The sequence below is a fragment of the Erpetoichthys calabaricus genome, chromosome 11 (genome assembly GCF_900747795.2).
Source record: "Erpetoichthys calabaricus chromosome 11, fErpCal1.3, whole genome shotgun sequence".
In the NCBI taxonomy this organism is placed as follows: Eukaryota; Metazoa; Chordata; class Cladistia; order Polypteriformes; family Polypteridae; genus Erpetoichthys; species Erpetoichthys calabaricus.
Genome location: NC_041404.2, coordinates 146,391,658 through 146,414,580, shown reverse-complemented (window position 1 = coordinate 146,414,580; position 22,923 = coordinate 146,391,658). Strand labels below are relative to the sequence as shown.

Here is a 22,923-nt window from a genome sequence, read left to right as displayed (position 1 = left end):
TGTTGGTCACAATCATTCATGTTGCATTTATGACTAATGTTTCAGCCCCATTTGGTGCTGTATACCTGTCTGCAGTTAATAACTTTTTCCAAGTGTCTGATTTTTAAAACCACATTCATAAATGTTCTTTTTCCAAATTTGGGATGTCTACAAACTCCCAAGGTTTGCTCACCATATGTGAAAAAAATCAGAAAAAGTAATGCATCCAAAACAAATCTATGTGGAACTTAAATTACAACATTACTCCAAGTGGAGTGTTTGTTTTTTAATCTGTACTCTTTGCGGTCCATAACACACCTTGCAACTCAAGTTTCAATAGTTAACTTTGGCGTGGAACCATATTAAAAGCTCCGTCACATTCACATTACCTGCTCATGTAAGTCTAACAAATTTGTTTGGCAAGGTCCTTTACTAAATCCAGGCTAGCAAACAATTTCAATATTGTTTACATGGACCTTAAGTAGTATTACAAATTTATGAATAGAGCTTCTTTATTTTTTGATTTGAGCTAGAAGTAGGCTTACAATTATATAATTACTGGGATTCATTTTTTTCTCACTCCCTGCAAACTGGAGTCATTTTTGCAGCTTTTCGGTCATTAGTTACATCTTCTATCTTAATAAATTTAAGAGTTTTAAAATAACACCTTTAATTTCTTTAAGCCCTGTTCATAAGACTTCATAAAACCAGTCAGCTTTTCCTACACTGTGACACACCTAAACTTAAATCACACCTAACTGTTCCATTTTAAAATCCTTAAACACCATGTTCATTTAAACTTCTGTGTCAAACATTCCATTTCTTATTTTGCAAACACTTGGCTAAAATTTGTTTGCTAATTAACATGAATTTCCAATTTTATTTTTAACTAATAAAAAAAAATTGTAAACTCCACACAGATGCATAGGCTAGGATTTGGCTCCAAGACTCTGGAGCTGTGAGGCATTCATCCCACCCACTGCGACTTCTTATTCATCTAATTCTGTGGTAAATTACCAGCCTCCATTTATCTACACAAACAAAAATCTATGCATCTACAGAGCGACAGCAACGTTCTTTGAGCCCGGCGGTTCAAATCGCCCTGGCTGAAGAGTGCGGAGTGGAAGTCCATCATTACACAAAAGAAATTAATCTCCTACATAACTTCAGGAGTTAAACTTGGGCAGAAGCCGAGTGGCGCTGCGACAGTGTGCTTTTTGTTTCAACTCACTGGCCTACAGGATGTATTCTTTCAGCACTAATGCGCCTTCTGCATACCGTTAAACTTGTTACAATAATTAAGACCTGTCAAGTGGCTTTGCACCATCCTCAGCTGCTCTCTACCCCCGACAGCCACAGACAGGAAAAGGCGTGACCCCGCCCACATCGAGCTGGAGAGCGACAGCGCAGCGCGGAGGCGCGTTCATTTACAGCGAGTCCGTATGCCGTATGGCAGCCATTCGGTGAGTACTGTACTTGTGTATTTCTTCTCTAGTGCGGCACGCGCTGACACAAGGAAATCGAGGAGGAAAGGGGCATGCGCGTGCATGCCTACAACTGGGACGGCAGGGAAAATGCTCGTGCATGGTGAGGAACGGAAAGAAGCGGGAGACGCGCGAGGACAGGCCGCCAGTCGTACAGATTCCTCTCGTCGATCTTTGCTCCGTAACCCGTTAATCAGCTCTTCTTCCTTAACCCCTAATTTGAATTTTTTTACGCGGGCAGGAGCCCTAGTCCTGTACTGTTAGGAAGCTTCTTTCCAAAGTCTTAGATCACTGCCGCAGTCTGGCTTGCTTCAGATCACAACATTAAGATTACAGAAATGCAGGGCCAATGAAGTAATAATTCTCTAAAACCAAAAGAAATCGGGCTGTCCCACAAGGGACACATTGGAACAGTATAACTGAATAACAACAGTGAGGAAGATACTAAAGGTGCATGTAGTCATCTATGGTACTGGGATGGAAATGGATATCCTTGTCGCGTATTATGGTCCAGGTGTTCTTAATTGCAACGTTACAGCCACAGTACAGAAATCCACCTAAACCGCTGGGTAGCACATATTCACTACACGCATCTCTTGGGCCACACCCACCTTTTGGCTTTGTAAAGTTTTTTTTTTCTCTGCATACTTGATATGATCCAACATGAATCACTAACCTCCATTTTACCCTATCACTAACATGATAAAAAAATTTTAACTGCCCTTACCTGTACATGCTGAGGATTTCTAAAAACCCTGCAAACTACTTAACCACCACCTACGTTAGAATCCAACAGCAGGTTAGGTGGGGCAGGTTACTGTCTCCTCCACCTCCACACCACTACAGGCTGAATGTTTTTTGATCACTGTACACCCTTCTTCATCTAAAATACTGTGTCTCAAGCATATACCAGGGTTAACAGCAAAGGTTGGAAGTAGACCTACCTGAGTTTGTTATTTAAATATATCTTGACTTTGTTACATTTTAGAAAGGCAGTATGGTATACTGAGTAAGCCGTTGAACTTTATACCCCAAGGCTGCTCATTCATTCCTTTCTTTCATTGCTTTGTTGATAAATATTCTTCCCTTGTCTGTTAAGTTAACTGGCCATTGTAAACTGACCTGTTGTGTGTGTCAGTGCACACTGATTGACTTGCACAAACTACTCTCCTGTAACCCTAAACTGGATTCATTAACAGAGGCTGGTGATAAAGAAATTAATTAATATTTGATAAAGAAATTAGAAGTACTGTTATGTTTTGAATACTAATGCCCATGATGCTGATTAATAATTTCCGGGAAACCCAGCCTTGTGGATGCATTTGCAATTTGTTACAGGGGGAAAAGTCTTTAACTTGTGCATTCTTTTAAACTGTTATAAAGGGAACCAAAAGACACTTAAGCCAAGCTTCTAATCTAGTTATTTACTGTAGCCAGACCCCAAACTGCAACAGATTACTATTTTATAGAAGCACATGTTTCTTCATTTGCTTGTAAATTATATTGCTCTACATGAACTGCAGAAGTGTGGTTTATAACCAGATTTTTTTTGTGTTACCTAAAAATGACACCAAATAAAACTGGTAAGCATAAAATATACATGAAATTCTACTCTTGCAGTAAATTTATTTAAGGGTCTTGGGTAAAACACTAGGGGGCAGTGGAATGTCATAAACTACAAAAATGAAAATTTAAAAAAAAACTTGGACAATTGGGCTGTGCAGTTTAAAATAACACACATCAATAATGTGTATCTATGTAATAAACGTGGTATGTACAGTTATTAATACTCCAGCCAGTCACACATATCCATCCATCCATCCTCTTCCGCTTATCCGAGATCGGGTCGCAGGGGCAGCAGCTTGAGCAGAGATGCCCAGACTTCTCTCTCCCCAGCCACTTCTACTAGCTCTTCCGGAGGAATTCCATGGCATTCCCAGGTCAGCCGAGAGACACAGTCCCTCTAGCATGTCCTGGGTCTTCCCCGGGGCCTCCTCCAGGTTAGACTTGCCCAGAACACCTCACCAGGGAGGCGTCCAGGAGGCATCCTGATCAGATGCCCGAGCCACCTCATCTGACTCCTCTCGATATGGAGGAGCAGTGGCTCTACTCTGACCTCCTCTCGGATGACCGAGCTTCTCACCTTATCTTTAAGGGAAAGCCCAGACACCCTATGGAGGAAATTCATTTCAGCTGCTTGTATTCGCAATCTCGTTCTTTCGACCACTACCCATAGCATATGACCATAGGCGAGGGCAGGAACTTAGATCGACTGTTAAATTGAGAGCTTTGCCTTTCGGCTCAGCTCCTTTTTCACCACGACAGACCGATGCAGAGCCCGCATCACTGCGGATGCCGGTCACAAATTGTTTGGATTAAATTAGAAAATGAAAGCACAGTTACACTAGCATGCATGTCATGTTCTATTATGTACAATTTGAAATAAAGAAAATTTCAAATAATAAAATGGTTCAACAAAAACCAGTGCAAGGAAATACAAGCTTACCATACCACACAGATATATGGCTCTTGTTGTGAGAGAAGAATTGTACATTCTGTAGAACATTAAAACACACCTCAGCAATGCAGAAAGATTGCTGTAAATTTACAATAGAATATGAATACTGAAATCACAAAGTACCACTAGAACAAAGTAACAGAGCAGGACACACGGATTTGACGATATTAAAAAAGAATATCAGAAATCAAAGGTGCTTGAGTATGGGCAGGGCATATATAAAACCTGCTGAGGCAGCATGGTGAAGTGGTTGTGGATTTAAACAGCAACACAAGCATTGTCTGTATTTTGCACACTTACTGTACCCACATTTTCTTTTCCTTACATATCTCAAAGCCATTCAGATTTGTTTTCTTCTCTAAACTGGCTCACTGTGCACGAGTGTGATGCGAGATGAACTTACACCCCATATCTAAGGCTGGTTCCTACTTTGTGCACAAGAACAGGCTTTGGATGACTGCATAAAAATGAATAGATGTATGGCTACAACTTGCCTAATATGAATAATCTCCTACATATGTCTATATTTGAGTTGTTAAAAAAACATCTATGAACCTTTAATAATTACTATGATTTCTACAGTAATTGCCCATTAAAATGCAGCATCAAGTTGTCAGTAGTGATTTATAGTCCTATGGGCATTAACCAATCAGACAAGTCAGAAAAATGATTAATGAATGAAAGTGGCACTGGACAGGACATACCAACCAGCAAACAAGCACTTCACTTGACTTCACAACATACAGTAAATATTAATGCCATGGGGTGCATGAAGAGATACCTACTGGGTAATAATTGATAGAGAGAAGCACATAAAGAAGGAAGAACCTAGGAGCAAGCCAAGTCAGGTGTATTCTCAATTGTTCAAAATACATTGAAATTCTTACATGCATGTCTCCACAAAACAGCTGACAAAAATATTCTACAGAGTGTGTGTATGTATATATATATTTTTTTTAATACACACAAACAATATATAAAAATGTATTTGCAAGCATTTGCGAAGGCACTCTCAAAGAATGTTGGAGACGTTTTGTACCTGCCCTATGCTTCACAGTGAAGTAAAAGTAAATAAGAAAATTAATTCTGATCTTCTGTAAAGTCACAATAATAAACAAACACAATCTTCAGAAACTAATAACACACAAACTGGACAACTTCTTGCCAATACTGAACACACTGCTTAAACATTCACACTCTTTAATACTGTATGAAAAGAATCCTTATATTTAGTAGAAAAATCTTTAGGAACATTAACCTCCACCAAATGTTGTCTTTACTTAACCATCAGACTTGCACAAAGGTTAGGAGGAATTTTACGCCATTTTTTACAAAGCTTTTTTGGCTCACTGATATTACAGAGATTTCAAGCACCTTGAGCATGGGAAAGGTGCTATATAAATAAAAGGAATTATTTCTTGTGTGAACAGCTCCTTCTGTTCAGAATGCAACATCTCGGTTGGACTTAACCACTCCATTCCAGAAAACTAATATTGTTCAGACATTATGTGGTTGATTTACACCTGTGATATGGGTCATTGTCTTACTGAATCACCCAACTTCTATTAAGCTGCAGGTGATAGTCCTCTACCCAGGCATTCTCCAGTAAAGTGTCTGATAAAGTTTGTTACAAGTTGTCCAGGCCCAGAGGCAGTAAAGCAGTCCTAAACCAAGATGCTTCCTCCATCATGCTTTACAGTTGGGGTTTTTAGTATTGTTCTGCTTTGTCTTTTTCATCCAAGTATAATGTGGTGTGTCTCTGCCAGAGTGTTCAACTTCTGTGTCATCTTCCTAAAGATCACTGTTCCAGAAGCATTGAGGAACACTAAGGTGGTTCTTTTGCAAACTTTATACCTGTAAAGCACTGTTTCTTGTGGTGAGCAGTGGTTTCATCCATGATGTACTTCCATGAAAACCGAAGTTTTGTTCAATGTTTATCTTAGAGTAGATAAAAGAACAGAGACTTTGGCATATTCCAAATATTTCTGCAGGTCCTTTACTGTTACAGTGGGATTCTTTTTCACCTACTTAAGCAATGGAAACTGTATTCTTACTGTAATCATTGCAACCCATCCCTCCTAGAAAGAGTAGCAACAGATCTTCAGAAATGCTTTTGTAGCAGTTTCTGGTTCTATGCATATTTTAATCCTTCATCATCTTCTTATTTCAAGGTAATTTGATGTTTCTTGGTTCGCATTAACAAATCTTTCTTGACTAGGGAAGACTATCAGTGACATTTAAAGATTTTCTGCCCGTTTTATAGGGCTGGGCACCTCCGATCTCATCTCCTTGACTGCAACATCTACCTCCAATTAACCTTTGGAGAAATTATTAGCTTAGAGGTTCATATAGTTTTTCCAACTTTGGCATAGAATATTTAATTTCTGTATTCAGTACTTACAAGACAAAATGAAGTTGTGTTTGTATATTTTTAGTTTTAGCAGATTGAATTTGTCTTATATAGGTTCTTGGCCTAAGATCAGACCACATTGTTATGAGTAATTAATGCAGAAATTCAGATAATTCACAAACGTTTTCTTTCAACTTTAAGAAACAACAGAGAAAAAAATCTGTATACATGTACAGGTCCACCCTTGATCAAGTAAGGAAATGCAGATAAAAACTAAATGACAACTCACACCTATAATAATTTATATCACAGAGCCACTTTTATATTGCGTGTTGAAGTGACAGCCATATTAATCCTCAAATGTTTGTTCCCTTTTCAGGGAAGCAATTTAGCATATTTATACTGAAGAACCTTTATGGTTTTTCATCAGTTTATGTACTCTACCTGGGAACTGTCAACAGGTCAGGAATATCTCAGCCAATCTTCAACTTCATCATGCCCACACGACTGAAGCCATTAACTGACTGATGAGATTCTACATTCAGCTTGCTTATGGTAAGGGTGTACATACATATCACATTTTTCCAACATAAAAAGGCAATTTGCAGTAGTGTCCATTTTTTTTCTTAACGTAATTTGAACACTTTACTGTATTTATATTGCAATTAGGGCACTTAACAAGAATGAAGCAGTTTTCGTTAACCGTAGTGACATTCCATTAGCACATATCACAGCGCTTCATGGAGGACTCCCCCAGTCCCCGGATAGTCGATTGAGTGGTGCTTCATGGCGCTCACTGCTTCAAGGGGGTCCCCAGCCATGGTCATTGATCATCTTAGCTTGGTGGTGCTTCATGGAGGATAACCCAACCCTTCCAGCTTAGAAAGAAGAAATCTGTTTGGAATCTGAAAATATGAGGTTCACATCCACTAAGGAGAAAGAAAATAATTAGTGGACTCATAGGTGGCATCACGTCAGCGCGGAAAAAGTTTTGGATTTTAGAATTTGGATTAGGGATACTCAACCTATATTAAGTTGTGCACTTTTTTTTTTTTTTTTTTTTTTACATTATTTTATTGTCTGGAAGCCTAATAACTTTTGATTTCATTTGAATTTCTTATTGTTTCCTTCTGTTTTCTGTAAATCAAACTGACTGCATTACTGATGCCCTTTAAGAAATCAGAAGAGTTGATGTTTCAATCTTTTTTTCTTTATAGTTCACACAGCTCATGAAGTGTAAAATTATCACTTTAGTTTGTAAGGCATTAGTATTGTAGTAATGTTCCTATCTATACTATCATGATAACAGTTTTATCCATTCCATGAGAAAAATTAACTGCCTTGTGGAATGAAAGTTTTACTGTACATGTATTTGTATATATCTACTCTAACACACACAAGATATGATTGGTTTTCTTGCATGTACTACAAGTTTACTTTATATTATTCTTTATTTACCACCTTTATGCAAAGTCATGTACAAATAAGTGGGCAGCACGGTGGCACAGTGGTAGTGCTACTGCCTAGCAGTTAGGAGGCCAGACTTAATGTCCCAGATCTACCCTGCATGGGTTTATTCTGAGTGCTCTGGTTTCCTCCCGCTGTCCAAAGACATGCAGGTTAGGTGAATTTGCGACACTAAATTGGCCCCAGAGTGTGTTTGGTGTTTGTGTGTGTGTCTTCACCTTGCAATGGACTTTCGCCCTGTTCAGGGTATGTTCCTGCCTTGTGCCCTATGCTATCTGGGACAGGCTCCAGCCACAGCCATGATTCTGGCATAGATCAAGCAAGTTAGAAGATGAAATGTACAAATAAATTCATAATATAGTTCTATCCAAATGGGCATTTTCCTAGAGTTCAGCCCAAATCTAAGAAAAAAAAAGACTAATTTTCTACAAAATGAACACTTGCAGATGAAGTAACTCTTTTGGGTTAACACGGTGAGTCAGGGGTGGAAACTGAACCGGGAACCTTGCTGCTGGTAGTCCAAAGGTGTGGTTGGGAGGTGGAATGCTAAATAAAATAAAAAGATTCTTTTGGTTAGAAAGTCAGTGTAGACATGTATTTAAACAAATCCAAATTCCTCGTCAGGACCTTTCAAATGCACAGACAGGCATGCAGAGGGTGGAATTTAGGCAAGAGGTTCTACTCCATTCTTGAATCAGCTTCTGATTGTGTAAGTGGCAGCAACACAAGACAGCTGCTACCTGAAAAAATTTTGCTACCAAGAAAATACCTCTGGTGAGACCACTAATTTTAATAAACTAAACATTAAAAAAGTTCTGTTTTATGCACAATAAATAGTTTTAAGAGCAAAATAACACTAGTAAATCAAAATGCTTCTGTTTTCATGTTTTGTCATTCAAGGCAGTAGCATTTGTTACCTTGACAACATGGACAGTTCCTAAAAATGTCTCCAGAAGCAAAAAAAATATTAGCATTCACGAGACAGCACCCTGTTGATGTCCTACATGACTGTAGCCGAGTAGGGTAGTTAGTTAGAACTTTTTTGTTCCACGGGGAAATTGAGCCATGTATTTGCCATTTGTAAGATGCGCCTTACACATAAAAATGGCTATGTGGCTTGAATAAAATGAAAATAATTTATTTTCAATACTGTACATCTCACAATATGATCCATACATTCACTTTCAGACCTTACATATTCTAGCACAGGGTCTTAGGGAGCTGGAGGCTTTACTGGAAGCACCAGTCTGTAAGGCAAAAAAACACCTAACTTCATGGCCAATTTTTGAAAATGTAAAATATATATATATTTTTTCCCCTAAACAAAGGTGTCTGAAAATATTTCTCCCTTTCTTCATTTGAAACAAGATAAAAACAAAATTTTTATAAACCTAACACCCAAAATACAAATACTAAGTTACAAGAGAAGCATGTGCTTATATCTTCATCTGTTGTACAACAGTATCATAGATTTTTCCAGGTTGTGAACCCAAAATATTGTGTGCTATACAGGACAATGAACGTCAGTATTTTACCGTATTTCTTTTTATAACTACAATATCCGGTTTTCTTCCTTGATGCTCTATTTTGTACTGCGGAGGAAGGTAAAAGGATGTTGTGTATGCATACTAATCAGCTGTCGTCCTTACTTTATTTGTTTCACTTTCTATATGGCCGATCACCATTGACTCCGAATGCATACTATATTGCTTGTGTTCATTTCAACAAATTTTGGCTTTACTAGTTTCCATAATATGCTTCTTTATCTGTTTAACTGCATTTGATAAAAAAGATTTAACATTTGGCATGTGCCATTTGTAAAATTTGTGGTGCTTAACACACTGTTCAGTAATCATTTTGAGTTACATTGTAAATATCTGAAAATAGTAAGAAATTGTGTCTATAGCAGCATTTCCCAAACTCGGTCCTGGGGACCCAGTGTGGCTGCAGGTTTTTGTTCCAACCACATTCCTAATCAGCAAAAATACCTGATACCACTGATCTCATTTAATTAGCTGTTTTTTTTTTTTCTTTTATTCGACATTCAGAAAAGCATAGCAGAATGATTTTTACATTTATAAGGCATTTAGAAATATTTTTATTTTTGCTATAGATTTAAATGCTTAACTCTCTTTTGTTGATTTCATTATATTTTGCCCTTTCTCTGTGTTATTGAAAACAATTAAAAACGAGCAGAGCAGACACGCAGGCAAACCACACTAAATAATCAAAGGTTGCAACTACTTTAGTGTCAGACCGAATAATTAATAAATAATGGATTAATTAAACAATTAGAACACCTTGAAAAGTAGAATGAAAATCAGGATGAAAATACTGTTAAAAAGAAAAAAATAAATCCTTCCCATATAACTGCTTGGTACATTTTAATGTTTTTTTAACAAACTTAGTTTTCTAATTTCTATATTGTTCCCAAAACACAAAACTTGGGAAATAACAGTTTACTTAATTAGCCCAGGAGTCCAATTAAAAACAGAAGCTGGTTGAAACAAAAACCCGTAGCCACAGTGGGTCTCCAGGATTGAGTTTGGGAAACACTGGTCTATAGTAAAATGCTTCCTTCTGGTCAATAAGTGACACCTAAATCTGAAAAAAAAAATTGAAGTCTTAAGGTTCAGCAGCCATTAAGAACTAATGCCACAATCATTTCAATTATTTTGCTTCTAAACTGTGAGTTTTAAGTAATCCAGACACATGTAAAATATGTATAGTATGTAATTTTATATATCAGTACATTCTGTCGAGGGCTACCGTATGGATGTGCAGCTGTGACATGTAAAACACTGCTGTTTGTGCCTATGTTTCATAGCTTCACAGTATTGTTCTTAGGCACAAGTATGACAGCTATGTTGGAAGAGAACACAATTGCTTCACTTTCGACCAAATGATCTGAAAGTTTGCTTGTGTATAGTTTATGCTAACATGCTCATTATATAGGTTTCCAAAGTTTCCAAACAAACTTTGCCATTTTTATATGATTTCATTTAGAAAATCAAATAGGCTGGTTACGATCTCTGTGGAGACTGCATGTTTTTCCAGTGTGTACATGGGTTTTTCTCCAGATAATACAAATGATGAGGGAAAAAATCTTAAGTAAGTTAAATGGAGACTCCAAAACTCATGTGCAAGCGTGAATAAGTGTGGGTGAGCACAAATGTGTCCTTTAATGGAGTGGCAAGCTGTGCAGGACTGCTTCCTGACTTGTACTTAATTATGCAGGCACAGAGTTTGGCTAACCATGATCCTAAATTGAATAAGCAGATTCAGAAAATGCATGGTTGTATCCTAACAGAATCAAGGAGTTCTGAAGAGATAAAAGTTCTCTTTATAAAACACCTTTTAACTTGGCAGCATTCCTCAATTCATTCAAAATATTTGTAGGTGATCATTATGCATAAAACAAAAATGCCAATAATAATATCAGCATTAAAAAAAACATCAGGAATTGAAAAGATTATCGTATCAAGGTTCAAGTGAGTAAGTTTATTATAAATTGTAAAACTGTTCAAAGCATTAATGATGCCACTTGACTTTCTTTTAGCTCAGTTACTTACAAAATGGCTAGGGTCCTGAGTGTGCACTAAGAAACAGACGTTGTTATTTACAGTAGGTGAAGTGTTTTAACTCTGTTAGAATCCACTACGTGTGTCCCAAAAATAACATAGAATTTATTTGTAATGAAATAAACATTAACTTCAGATAGTATCACAAAAAAAAGGAGAATCCACTGCATCCACTGAACAGTATCCTCCCCCCCACTATGCGACTCTTCAATTCTACCCTGGGGGGTTAAACATTAATATTATACAAAGTTAGTGTCTGTTATACCTGCATTTCTATCACTCTTTAATTTAATATTGTTTTTTATCAATATGCTGCTGCTGGAGTATGTGAATTTCCCCTTGGGATTAATAAAGTATCTATCTAAAAATGGGGGTCCTGCTCTTGTATTCTAATGTGCAAAGAAGATGTGTATACTGTACCCTTGTTTATGGATATGAAAAATGAGAGTACAGGAGGTATAGTCTGCCAACCTTCTTCCTAAGCTACATTTAAGTAACCAATAGACGAGTTATTTTGGAGGGTTTGCTGAAGGCTAGTGCTCCTTAGACCAAGTCTAATCATTTCTATTCAGTTTATTGCAAATTTCAGATAAAGCTCAGACTCATTTCTTTTAAAATCTGTAAGTAAAAAAAGAAATACTGACTTAACCACAATAACACTAAAAGATTTTAGAATTTTACTATCTATTCATATACATTTGTTGCAACTTAATTTCCCTGAACTTTTAGTAATTCTGCAAATGTCACAATTTTACTAGTCTGAACACAGAATGCTGTTGTTAATTCAAATATAAAAAGTAGAGCACTTCACGCCAGCGGTGACACTGTCAACAAACTACGAAACTTCACTCAGGTATTCATAGTAGCCTGCTAAAAATACTAAAATAAATAATAAATTAATTATGTTGCTGTGCCTGGATCCATTTATTGCAATCTCTTACTCAAAAGTATTTTCTGTTGATTCACTCTTAAACGTTACCATACGTTTGAAATATAACTTGCAGATGGGTTGATAACAGGAAAATGAGGTAAGATTGAATTGACTCGATATGGAAAGAAACCAAACCAAACCAGCAATTAAACAAAACACAGACATTTTAAGTGGCATGTGCATAGGATGGCTGCAGACAGAAATGCAACCCCTTCTGCCCTCTCACTGTGCCTAGTAAACATCCTAGAGATTCTAGAAAGGCTCATATATAGAGCATATTATTTTGATATATGGTTATATGTATAAAATCAGATTTTCAATGAGGGTATATGCAAACAACCTAAAACATTTGTGATATTTGTCTCAGAAAGTGATCTGTGATAGAAATGACGATTTTAATGCCATTTACTGTATATACTGTGATCTATGTTGTAGTAGTTGACCTGTTTGACGTCCACAAAGAGAACAGTGGCATAAACTACAATGCATCCATCAATCCATTATGTGTACTTGTTTAATCCAAAAAATAATTGAGTGCCTTTTTTCATTAACAAAACAATTACAAATCACTTATATTAAAAATTTGAAATATTAATACTTAACAGTTTTTCAAAATTTCCTTTCACTCTTGGCATCTTTGCACATTTTGTACAAAACATATTACATTTTTTGGGAAACCTCAATATCATCAAAAAATACCTTATAAAAAGTAGAAATGTACACTAGAACTTTGAACTATGGCCCTTCTGTTAAGCAATACTTTGCTCTGCACAGGTGTCCTACAGTCTGTTCACAGATTATGCTCGCCACTTGCTAGGCAACAGGACTTTTTTCTGTTATTAATCTGTGCCTGCTTACTATTTGCCTTTTCAATTAACATTGAAAAATATATTGAAATTCACTTTACAGGTTACACAGACACTTTTTTTTTTTTTTTAAAAAAACAATGTTCTAGCCAATATTTAGTCATTAAGCATAAAACTTACACTGAGGTAAACAACACAGATTCTAGATTGCAGTTTAAATTTAAAGTTTCAAGCTGTACTCATCCTTCACTTGTCAGCCTTGTCATTAAAATTATTACTTTTCCAAATTTCCCAGGGAAAACGCTGGTCCTAACAACTTACCAAACATTGCAACATCCATCCATCCATTTTCCAACCTGCTGAATCCGAACACAGGGTCACGGGGGTCTGCTGGAGCCAATCCCAGCCAACACAGGGCACAAGGCAGGGAACCAATCCTGGGCAGGGTGCCAACCCACCGCAGGACACACACAAACACACCCACACACCAAGCACACACTAGGGCCAATTTAGAATCACCAATCCACCTAACCTGCATGTCTTTGGACTGTGGGAGGAAACCCACGCAGACACGGGGAGAACATGCAAACTCCACGCAGGGAGGATCCAGGAAGCGAACCCAGGTCTCCTAACTGCGAGGCAGCAGCGCTACCACTGCGCCACCGTGCCGCCCACATTGCAACATGATTATTATAAAAAATGGCAGTAAATTAATATAAAATTCATTCTTATAAATATTATAAACTTGTCCACCAATAAAGCATAGAATAATGTCTACTACAAGCAAGATTAGAGTTTCAACTTTAGGGCAATCAAAAATAAAATAGAGCATACTTAAAACTGTAAAGTTGAAAAGAAGTGCAAACAGCTTGCTTTACATACAGACATACTGGGCATATACCCCTTCAGAACTTCCCAAGGTTCAATTTTTCACTGACAAATGCATGATTTCAAATGAGGAGCTCACTTCTGAAAATATAAAATTACAGAATCATATTTATCAGACTGTGGAAGATTGTGGGTTCGCTTCCCGGTTCCTCCCTGTGTGGATAGCGCTTTGAGTACTGAGAAAAGTGCTGTATAAATGTAATGAATTATTATTATTATTATCAGTCATTTAACAAATATATTGCTTCAGACCAGGAATGCACAAAAAAGTACTATCTGCTTTTGCAGTGTTAACAAGAAAAATGAGCCAAAACAGAGCCTCCATTGTGAGGGAATGTAACAAATATGTGTGTCTCTATTGCTTCTTCTCTGCTCTAAAACATACTATTATTAGAAAATAAATACAAACTAACACGGTGTTAAAATGATTTGTGTAATATTAAATAGTAATATTTGGTCATTTTCCTGCTTCCTCTCCACAATGCCAAATTCTTGAGTAAAAGCAGAGAGAGGTTCACCATCACAAAAATTACAATATTATAAGCCATTTCATGAGGGTTTTTTTCCCATCCATTAGACACTGTTCATTTAATAAAACTAGAGGAAATCAAGACTTGGCCCTGTTTATGTATCTGAAATTAATTCATTGTGAAAATACTCGTGATTCAGTTTTATTTAACACCGTTATATAAAGTTACATTTTTTTTGTTACTACTACAACAACCTTGCTGTGTTGAAAATCTGTATGACAAATATTCAAGAGACCAAGATTAGACTAAACACTAGATGTCAGTATTGTAACAGTTACCATGTACTAGTAATATTTCTAAATTCCATTCATATGAGAAAATTAATGCCACTTCATATTTTTTAAAGTAAAGAAAGATACACAATGATGGAGAAGGCAGGCACCCATACTAGTGAGCTAAAAACACTGTAGACTTTCTTAATAAGTACTTACAGTTTCACAGTGTCATTTACCACTGAGGAAAACATATATAAAATAGTGATTACAATTTCTTTTCTTCACTGGAATAAGAACTTGAATTTGCCTGTTCAATTATGTATTTATTGTAAAATATACACACTTTTTTCCACATTTTTATTATTCTCAAATTAAATGTAGGCTATGCAGTAACTAATACTGTAGCAACCATGTAATTGTAAGACACAGAGGACTTTTTACACTTATTTCACTTTTTTACTTGCTGATGTTTATGTAACATGCTAGAGAAAAAAAAGGCTTAGTTGGGGTTTCATAGTGAATCCTATGACGTGGCCAGTGAATGTGGTGGGACACAGAGAATCTACACTTTATTTTTTTATTTCATTCTATAAATATTGGGCGAACCAAGTATGGGACAAGAATGTAGTCTCTCCTGAAAAGTTTATTTTAATAATAATAGTTTACATTAGTACTAATTACAATGATCTTAATATTAAAGTAGACATTGATTTTCTTTAAGAGGCCCATCTGTGCAAGGGAAAAGAAAACAGACATCTTGTTCTATCAGTCCATAGTAGCCAGTGTGGTGTGGTGTTGTACGCTACAGTCTCCCGGGGAAGCAACTTGAGCTCAAAATAAGCACAATGCCTGAATAAACTTATCAGGAAAGCCTGCTCCATTACAGCGCGAACAGTGGGTACACTGGAAGCTGATGTGGAAAAGAGGACAGTGGCAAAATTGGATGCCATCATAAAAAATCCCCTCCATGAGGCGCCACAGGCTCATTCCACCACAGTGTGGAAGAAGCAGGTGGTACCTTTCTGCCCACTGCCATCAGGCAATTTAATGCTTCCTCCTGATGTACTTGTTAATTTTGAAATATCTGCACAATACACACTTATTTATTTTTATTTATCAATTGATTAATTGATTGGCTGTAAGTCTGTATTCTTGTTTTCTTAGGTTTCTATTGCTATATGCATCTGAATTTCCCCATGGAATTAATAGTTATCTAATCTAATTATAAAATTTAATGCCCCCAAATGGGATAACTGTGAGTCTGATATTTTTTCCCTCTTCCCAATATGTGAACTAATGAATTGGTAATAGCAAGCAAGGAATTTCAATTTTTTGTGTAATCAAACTATGAATTGATTCTTGTCAAACTCCATATTCGTGCCTAATGTAGGGTCAGAACTGGAAATTGCATATTTGTTAAAAACCATAAAAAGTAAAATTAAAGGTTTCCAAAACCCATGCTCATCACTATATTTTTTCTCAAATGCATCATTATGTTCAGGCAGCAGCCTTTTACAGAAACTCTCTGGGTCTTTCTTTTTTATATATCTCGAGCTTCTTCTTCCTCTTCTTTTTTTCCTGCATCTATGGGGGTCAATGTTTTCTTCATGATTTTTAGAGCCGGACACCTTTCCTAATGCCAATTCGTCATTTCTTGAGCTTCTATAAAAGCTATATTTCCCTTTGGGACAAATAAAGTATTTGCTATCTGTCATTCAGTTGTGAATTGGGTATTTGTTTATTGAGGTACTTTGCTTTCATTTATACTAACATGTAACTGTAAATGCTATTGTAGTCTCAGATTATGTTTCACTGGCATAACAAGATCAACTCTTTTAAAACAGACATTGTGCCATGTAATCCACTACTACTTGTACATGACAAATTTGGTAAATGTATCTTTACCAACAAATGATTTCATCAAGAACTCTACCCTGGAAATTTCATGTGCATAGAAATCTCTCAAGGCATACTTAAGAGCCTAGATAATATCCTGTTATCTGTGTAAGAAGCAGCAACACATTAGGAGGACTCTATAAGTAGTAGACAGCATCTCAATATTTGATGAGGATCATTTATGAGTACCTACCTCTGATCTATACAAAAAAATACCCTGATTTTAGGTGGACTTCGATCTTCTGTTCTCAGCTCTCCTTTACTTCAGTCAAATATTGGGCTGTAGTTCCAAAATAAAGTGAACATCTCATTAGAATTCTGAAAATTTGAATTTCTACTATTGTTAACTGGTGAGACTGGCCTATTATGAGTAGGGGTGTGTGTCTGTGTGCGTGCGCATAGGCTTACCTTGCAGTGTATTCAACACCCTGGGATTGGTTTTTGCCTAGTGCTGGGATAGTAGCCAGCCCACTGAAATGTATTGAAGAGTTTCAAAAATAAAAAAAACAGATTAAACATATCCCAAGTTAGCCTCCTAAGAAACAAAGCATCAAGAGTATATACTAATATAGCCTGGTAAAACTGTATGTTATTACATTTTGTCTGGACTAGGGTTGCATGGTATACCAGAACTGGAAAAGTACCAAAACACACAAATATTAAAACATTATAGTACCATTATTTTGAAATTTTGGTAACAAATGAAAATGTTCACTTTCCTCCACCCACTATTGTAGATGATGAAAAAAAGTCAGTTTTGAAGACTTCACAAAACTAAACCAACTAAAGCTACAAATGATTGAGACTTCACGGGGACAATTATTAGTTCAACGCAATCAAATCATCACAGGGACCCCACCCTCATTTTGCTTTGACGCGATCAGGACTTCATAGCTATCATGATGGAAGAGGTGCATAGTGCAGCACAATGGCACAGCGCACCACGGAAGTTGGAGTAAGATGAAGGGGTTTTGGATTTATTTGCTTCTCTTTTGGCACATGTACTAAGGTCCAAAAACTGGCATCAATACTGAAGTCAAAATGTTTGTACCGATCCAACACTAGTCTGGATTTGAGATAACTCTCTCATGATATGGTCTAATACAGTGGCCTAGTGGCTAATACTTTGGAGGTTAGTAAAGCACAGAGTTAATGGTTCAACCTACCTCACTGACTCACTCTGTCACTCTCAATGAATCGCTTCACCTGTCTGTATTAATGTGATACAGGAAAATGTTTGTTGTCAGAATTCCAAATTGGCAATCTATGATGTGAAAGGTGGGCAGTGGGCCGTGAGATAAACTGACATGTCTGTCAGGGTTGGCTTCTGTCTTGTGCCTGTCAGCCTATAGCTTTACCTTCAGTAAGCAATGTTAATAAATAAAAGCAGTTTTTTTTATGGCACATTGTTCCATGAGATTCTAAAAGAGAACTGTTTGGAGGAGAAAGTGGATGATGCAGAAATTTACATTTATATGTGTCATTTTCCTGATTTAATAAAATACCAAACTTCTATTTTTTTTTTTAGGTCAACTGCTACGTACCTGTTCACTTGGAGATCTGATGGTACATTTTAAAAATTGGAAGAGCATCAAAAGCATTCGATTGAATATGAGTGACTTCAACAATTCAGACAATACTAATCAAAACTACAATATTGAGAAAGACATTCTTTTCTTAGACATTTCATCACGAGCTACATACTGTTATACACTGTTTGTTATGGCTGGCCTTATTGCCAGTACATTTATCTGTAAAGTATTTGTCAGAATTTGTAGAGGAGGAAGAAACTTTGAAAAGCTTGACATACTTTTCTATGCTCTCAACTTCACAGACCTGATAATCCTTCTGTTTTCATTTTCTGTAATAGCGTACCGGCCCAAATATTTGCAGGCAACAATGCTGGAATGTGGGATCTTGTCTTTCTTCTTTAACATATTCTATTTTAATTCTCAATTTTTACATGTCTCAATTGCATTTTTCTTAATAGTTGAGGAGAGATGTGCTAATGTAAGTCGAATGAGAATAGCAGTGGACAGTGCTTTTGTCTGGATTGTATTTGCAGCTGTGTGTTCTTTGTTTTCCTCCCTCTTGGAAGCAGCACTGTTGGGTTTTGAACAAAATTTAAATAAGACCATCTCTTGCCAGCTTGACCCACTTCAAGCAAAGGCACAATATGACATTACAAAGTTTGTCACTAGTATTGTAATTCCATACATTCTTCTAATGATTTCTCTGTCGGTCTGCTGTTTCATGTGGAAAAGGCCAGATCATAAAAGCACCATGAAGGCAAGGCTCAGAGTTATTTCAGCACTCCTAGCAGTAGCACTGGTTACACTGGTCTGCCGACTTTTTTACAATTGTGTTCTGATAAGCCGAGCTATCCGAAAACTCCACAGTGGGAATGACTACCCAAAACATGAGGAAGCACTGATGTGTGTAGCAGAACTGGTAATGTTTTCAGGTAGCTGCATTAGTTTGGTTTTAGTGATTTTTCTGTACAAACCGTATCAAGAACAGCTGTCAAAATCCTGGCGTCATCTGAGAGAATTTTGTAGAAGGATTACTCATAGAGATAACCACAGAAACATCATGGAACCCACCATTGAAATTGTAGACAAAAAAGAAGAAACAGCATCAATGAACATTGAAGAACAAGAAGGAGATAATGAAGGGGTAACTAAAGTTTTCTTGGAAACATAAGTAACCTGTCTGGCTATCTTGTGGATAAACTTAAAAAACTGATCTATGGACACTACTCAAATAAACAAACAATTCAGCCATAAAAAGAGAATTGTACAGACATTTCAGTTATGTTTTCTCATTACCATCCAAATCGAAAACTTAAATTAAATTACTTTTACTGTAAACTACTTTTATTTGCATCACTTTATTTAATTTAAGCCATACCTATATGTAACATGATGAATAGAGATTGCCTGTATCATTTTTAAGTATATTGAACTTCTGCCCATTTTGATTGTATTACTGTATTTCATCCTAGCAGTTCATTGTTCAATTACAATTGATGGTTATTTTTGCAGTTTCTTTTAAGACATTGTTGTGCAATTCTCACATGATTTAATAGTCACCTAGAGGAAAGGACTTAGACTATTTTTGAAAGTTATTCTGGTGGGCAAGTAGGATGGACTCTTTTCTTGAACTGAAATTTCAAATCAATGACCATAGCGTTTATTTGGAGCAGGTACGTCTCTTAATCGTGTGCCAATTACAGATTCTAAACTACTGGATAAATACCCAAGCCTTGCTTTTTAAAAGGGCATAATCCCACAGTATATTTCATAGAAACTACTCAGTTTTCTACAACTACTTAGCAGTAAAAGCATATAAAATAACCTCAACAGACATTTGTTTAATTACTGTATTCACAATGTTAGTTTAAAAATAAACCACAAAATTTAGTAAAACATACAACATTGTATAGTATAGCTTAACAGCTCCAATCTACTAGGTTCAAATGCTGGCCCACTCTTTAGCTATTCTTTAGTTAGTACTGCTACATTATTCCTGGGTCTGTGTATGTTTTCATCCTAAAGATGAATATGTCAGGTTAACTGGCAACTCCAAATTGCCCTGCGGTGCCTCCTTCAGGGTTAGTTACCATTTTGTGACTTGTGCTGTCGAGATAAGGTTTGGCTCCTTGCAATTACTATATGAACAAGTGACTTAGAAAACGGATGGATTTATGCTGTGTAAGTGCTCTATAACCCCAAGGCAATTTAATAGTAGAATTAAAGTTAACTTGCATATCCAGATCAATCATCTGCTTCAATTATAATTTTATAAGAAAAAAGGTAAGCAAAAAATTCAGTCTATATTCACATATAAACAAAAATATTTAAAAAAAACAATGAGAAAAAAAATTAAACCCTGTCATTTTATAAACAGGAATAATAAACCTTCAAGAGTCAACATTTAGTCAGGCAACTGTAGAAAATCAGTTAAGAATAAGACATAGGAAAAAAACAGTTATCACAAAGTTACTTTAGGCAATAGTAGACCATTTTTATTTAAATTTCCTACTCTGCAACCTTCTTCCAGTGGTTCTTCAGCCTCCTTTTACTGTCCTCAACACAAGAGAGGCTGGCCTGAAAGTAAGGCACCACAGGACTCATTAAGGTGGTATTTAAGGTAGTATTCTGTAGGTAAGTCTCCAAGCAATTGATGACCTGGTTTTTTTTTTTTTTTTTGGTTATTTTTTTTCGAAAGCAGACAAGTGCTCTAAGAACCTATAATAAGATAAATACAGTACTTTAATTCATTTATTGTTCAAGATTAGCCCACTAGTGGCTAAGGTAGTTAATTGTAAAGCACAAGGTCATCAGATAATGTTTTTCATTAACATACCATGTGACATTGTGTTCGACAGACAGGATAAAAATGAAATCAATAGCATTTCATAACTTAATCTGGATTAAACTTTTTGCTTGCTTTATTAAAGCATTTTGGAGGGAATCTACTAGGTTATCATTTCAATGTATTTGCATTTTCACCCCCTATCAAAGATGCTTCGCTGGCATGTCTATATCTACTCTACTTGATGTTTTCTTTTGATTTCTGAATCAGTTTTATTTCACTTACTGGAATTCTTTTTATAAAATTAGCAGCTGTCCATTAGGTAAAGGTCAGCACATCTTTTACCATTTTTAATACTTGTGCTGCCAGTGAGAATGGAATAATTGACTTTCTGTTCAGGACTCTACCTCTGCAGTTAAAGCTGGGAACTGTCACGTGTTTTTAAACATTCCACAATACCCCCTTGTCTTCTCCCCCGAATATGGTATACTTAGCTGCTGACAGATTGCTAATACGTCACTTGCATCACATTAGCCGGCTGGCTTTCCTCTTCCTTCCACCTATGTGGGCCTGGAGTGAAGCATTCAAGAAGTCGCAATAAACATAGCAACATAAAGTACAGGGTCAGAAATAGGTTCCAAATATATTACATTATTTGTATAATGTAATATTGATTTTACTACAGCACACTAAGACTACTTAGATAACTACCCACTGTCACAATAACACGCAACTATTTAAGTTTATTTATCTTACATTCTTATCCAAAGTAATTTACAAACCAAAGGGGCAGATGACAAATGTTTCCATATTTCTACAATTGAGTCCTGGTAGCTTAAACTATTTACTGTCAGATATTATGTTATACAGCAATCCTATGGAATACCTAGTCACCTGATGACAGTATGATACAATGCCAGGAAATATTTTAAACATCGTCTGTTGAAGAAAAGTTAGGATTTGGTGGTGGTGTTGCTGCAGTCTACCTATGCATTAGCTCCTTTGTGCAACTCGTGGTCACAATGGTCAGAGCCCATCGGGCAATAATACTGGATAGAAAATGTAGTCCACTGCAGGATACACTCATGCCCACATCCACATTCACTCATGCCCCGTTAATTCAAGAGATGTTAATTGACCTACTACTGGTAATTTCCGCATTGGCAGTGACTGTGCCCAGGATTCATACCTAGTCATCTGTAACTGTGTTGTAAATGATGTTTTAATCAGCAAAGTGCGTAAAATGTAAGCATGCAAGGCAGATGCAAACAAAAGGAGCAAAATAAGGCTGTTTATGGATATTTTCATTGTGTACTTTTTGTTTGGCTGCCACATACATATTTTTGCTCTTTCTTAGAACACAAAGGAAATCTTTCTTTCCAGCATATCTGCATACTGATATAAATAAAGTTTTGGCTATAAGCAGTGACAAAGACTGTTTAAGAAGAAGTACACGTGATCCTCCTTCATTAAAAGGCTACTCAACAATTGGTTAATTAGCCAGATTTCCTGCAGCATAATGTTATAATCCTTGTGCACTATGCCCAGGTTTTCAAGTGGCTACAAAAATGTACAGCGCAGTCTAAATTCTGGCTTGCTAAGTTAAAAAATGATTTATTACTTTATACACATTGACTAACATGTTCTAGTAAAGACAAGAGATTAGTGGGAAATATTTAGACATATTTAGCACGTATGTGTAATTCATGGAAAACAAATAAGCAAGTAACTCATCAAAAAGACAAAAGCATGAACTCAGCTCACATTTAAGATTTACTGGTCATTGCATACAATGTCTGAAGGTGATTACTTAGAGATTAGGAGAGCACTGCCCTGTGGGAAAGACAACACCTAATCACTCAGGGATTCCAATCTGAAAAATAATATAATAGGAGAATCAAGTCATGACTTTAGTTGTTAGTCTAAATCCAGTTGCTGAACAAGCTAAATGTGATGATCTT

The 22,923-nt window shown here is 36.4% G+C and overlaps 2 protein-coding genes across 3 annotated transcripts in view; one reads left to right on the top strand and one right to left on the bottom strand.

Annotated features, from left to right (window-relative positions):
* Positions 1-22,923, bottom strand: part of LOC114661128 (uncharacterized protein C7orf50 homolog) — a 283,803-nt gene that overhangs the window by 174,863 nt on the left and 86,017 nt on the right. The gene's annotated exons all lie outside the window — the stretch shown is intronic.
* Positions 1,124-19,403, top strand: LOC114661124 (uncharacterized). The gene is made up of 2 exons (XM_051933678.1): positions 1,124-1,442; positions 18,174-19,403. Exon 2 carries the CDS (start codon positions 18,209-18,211, stop codon positions 19,346-19,348), a length of 1,140 nt encoding a protein of 379 aa, XP_051789638.1. The 5' UTR covers positions 1,124-1,442; positions 18,174-18,208; the 3' UTR covers positions 19,349-19,403.

What these genes read in the sequence shown, in the direction of transcription:
- LOC114661124 (XM_051933678.1), top strand. Translation starts at nt 18,209, where the DNA reads ATGGTACATTTTAAAAATTGGAAGAGCATCAAAAGCATTCGATTGAAT.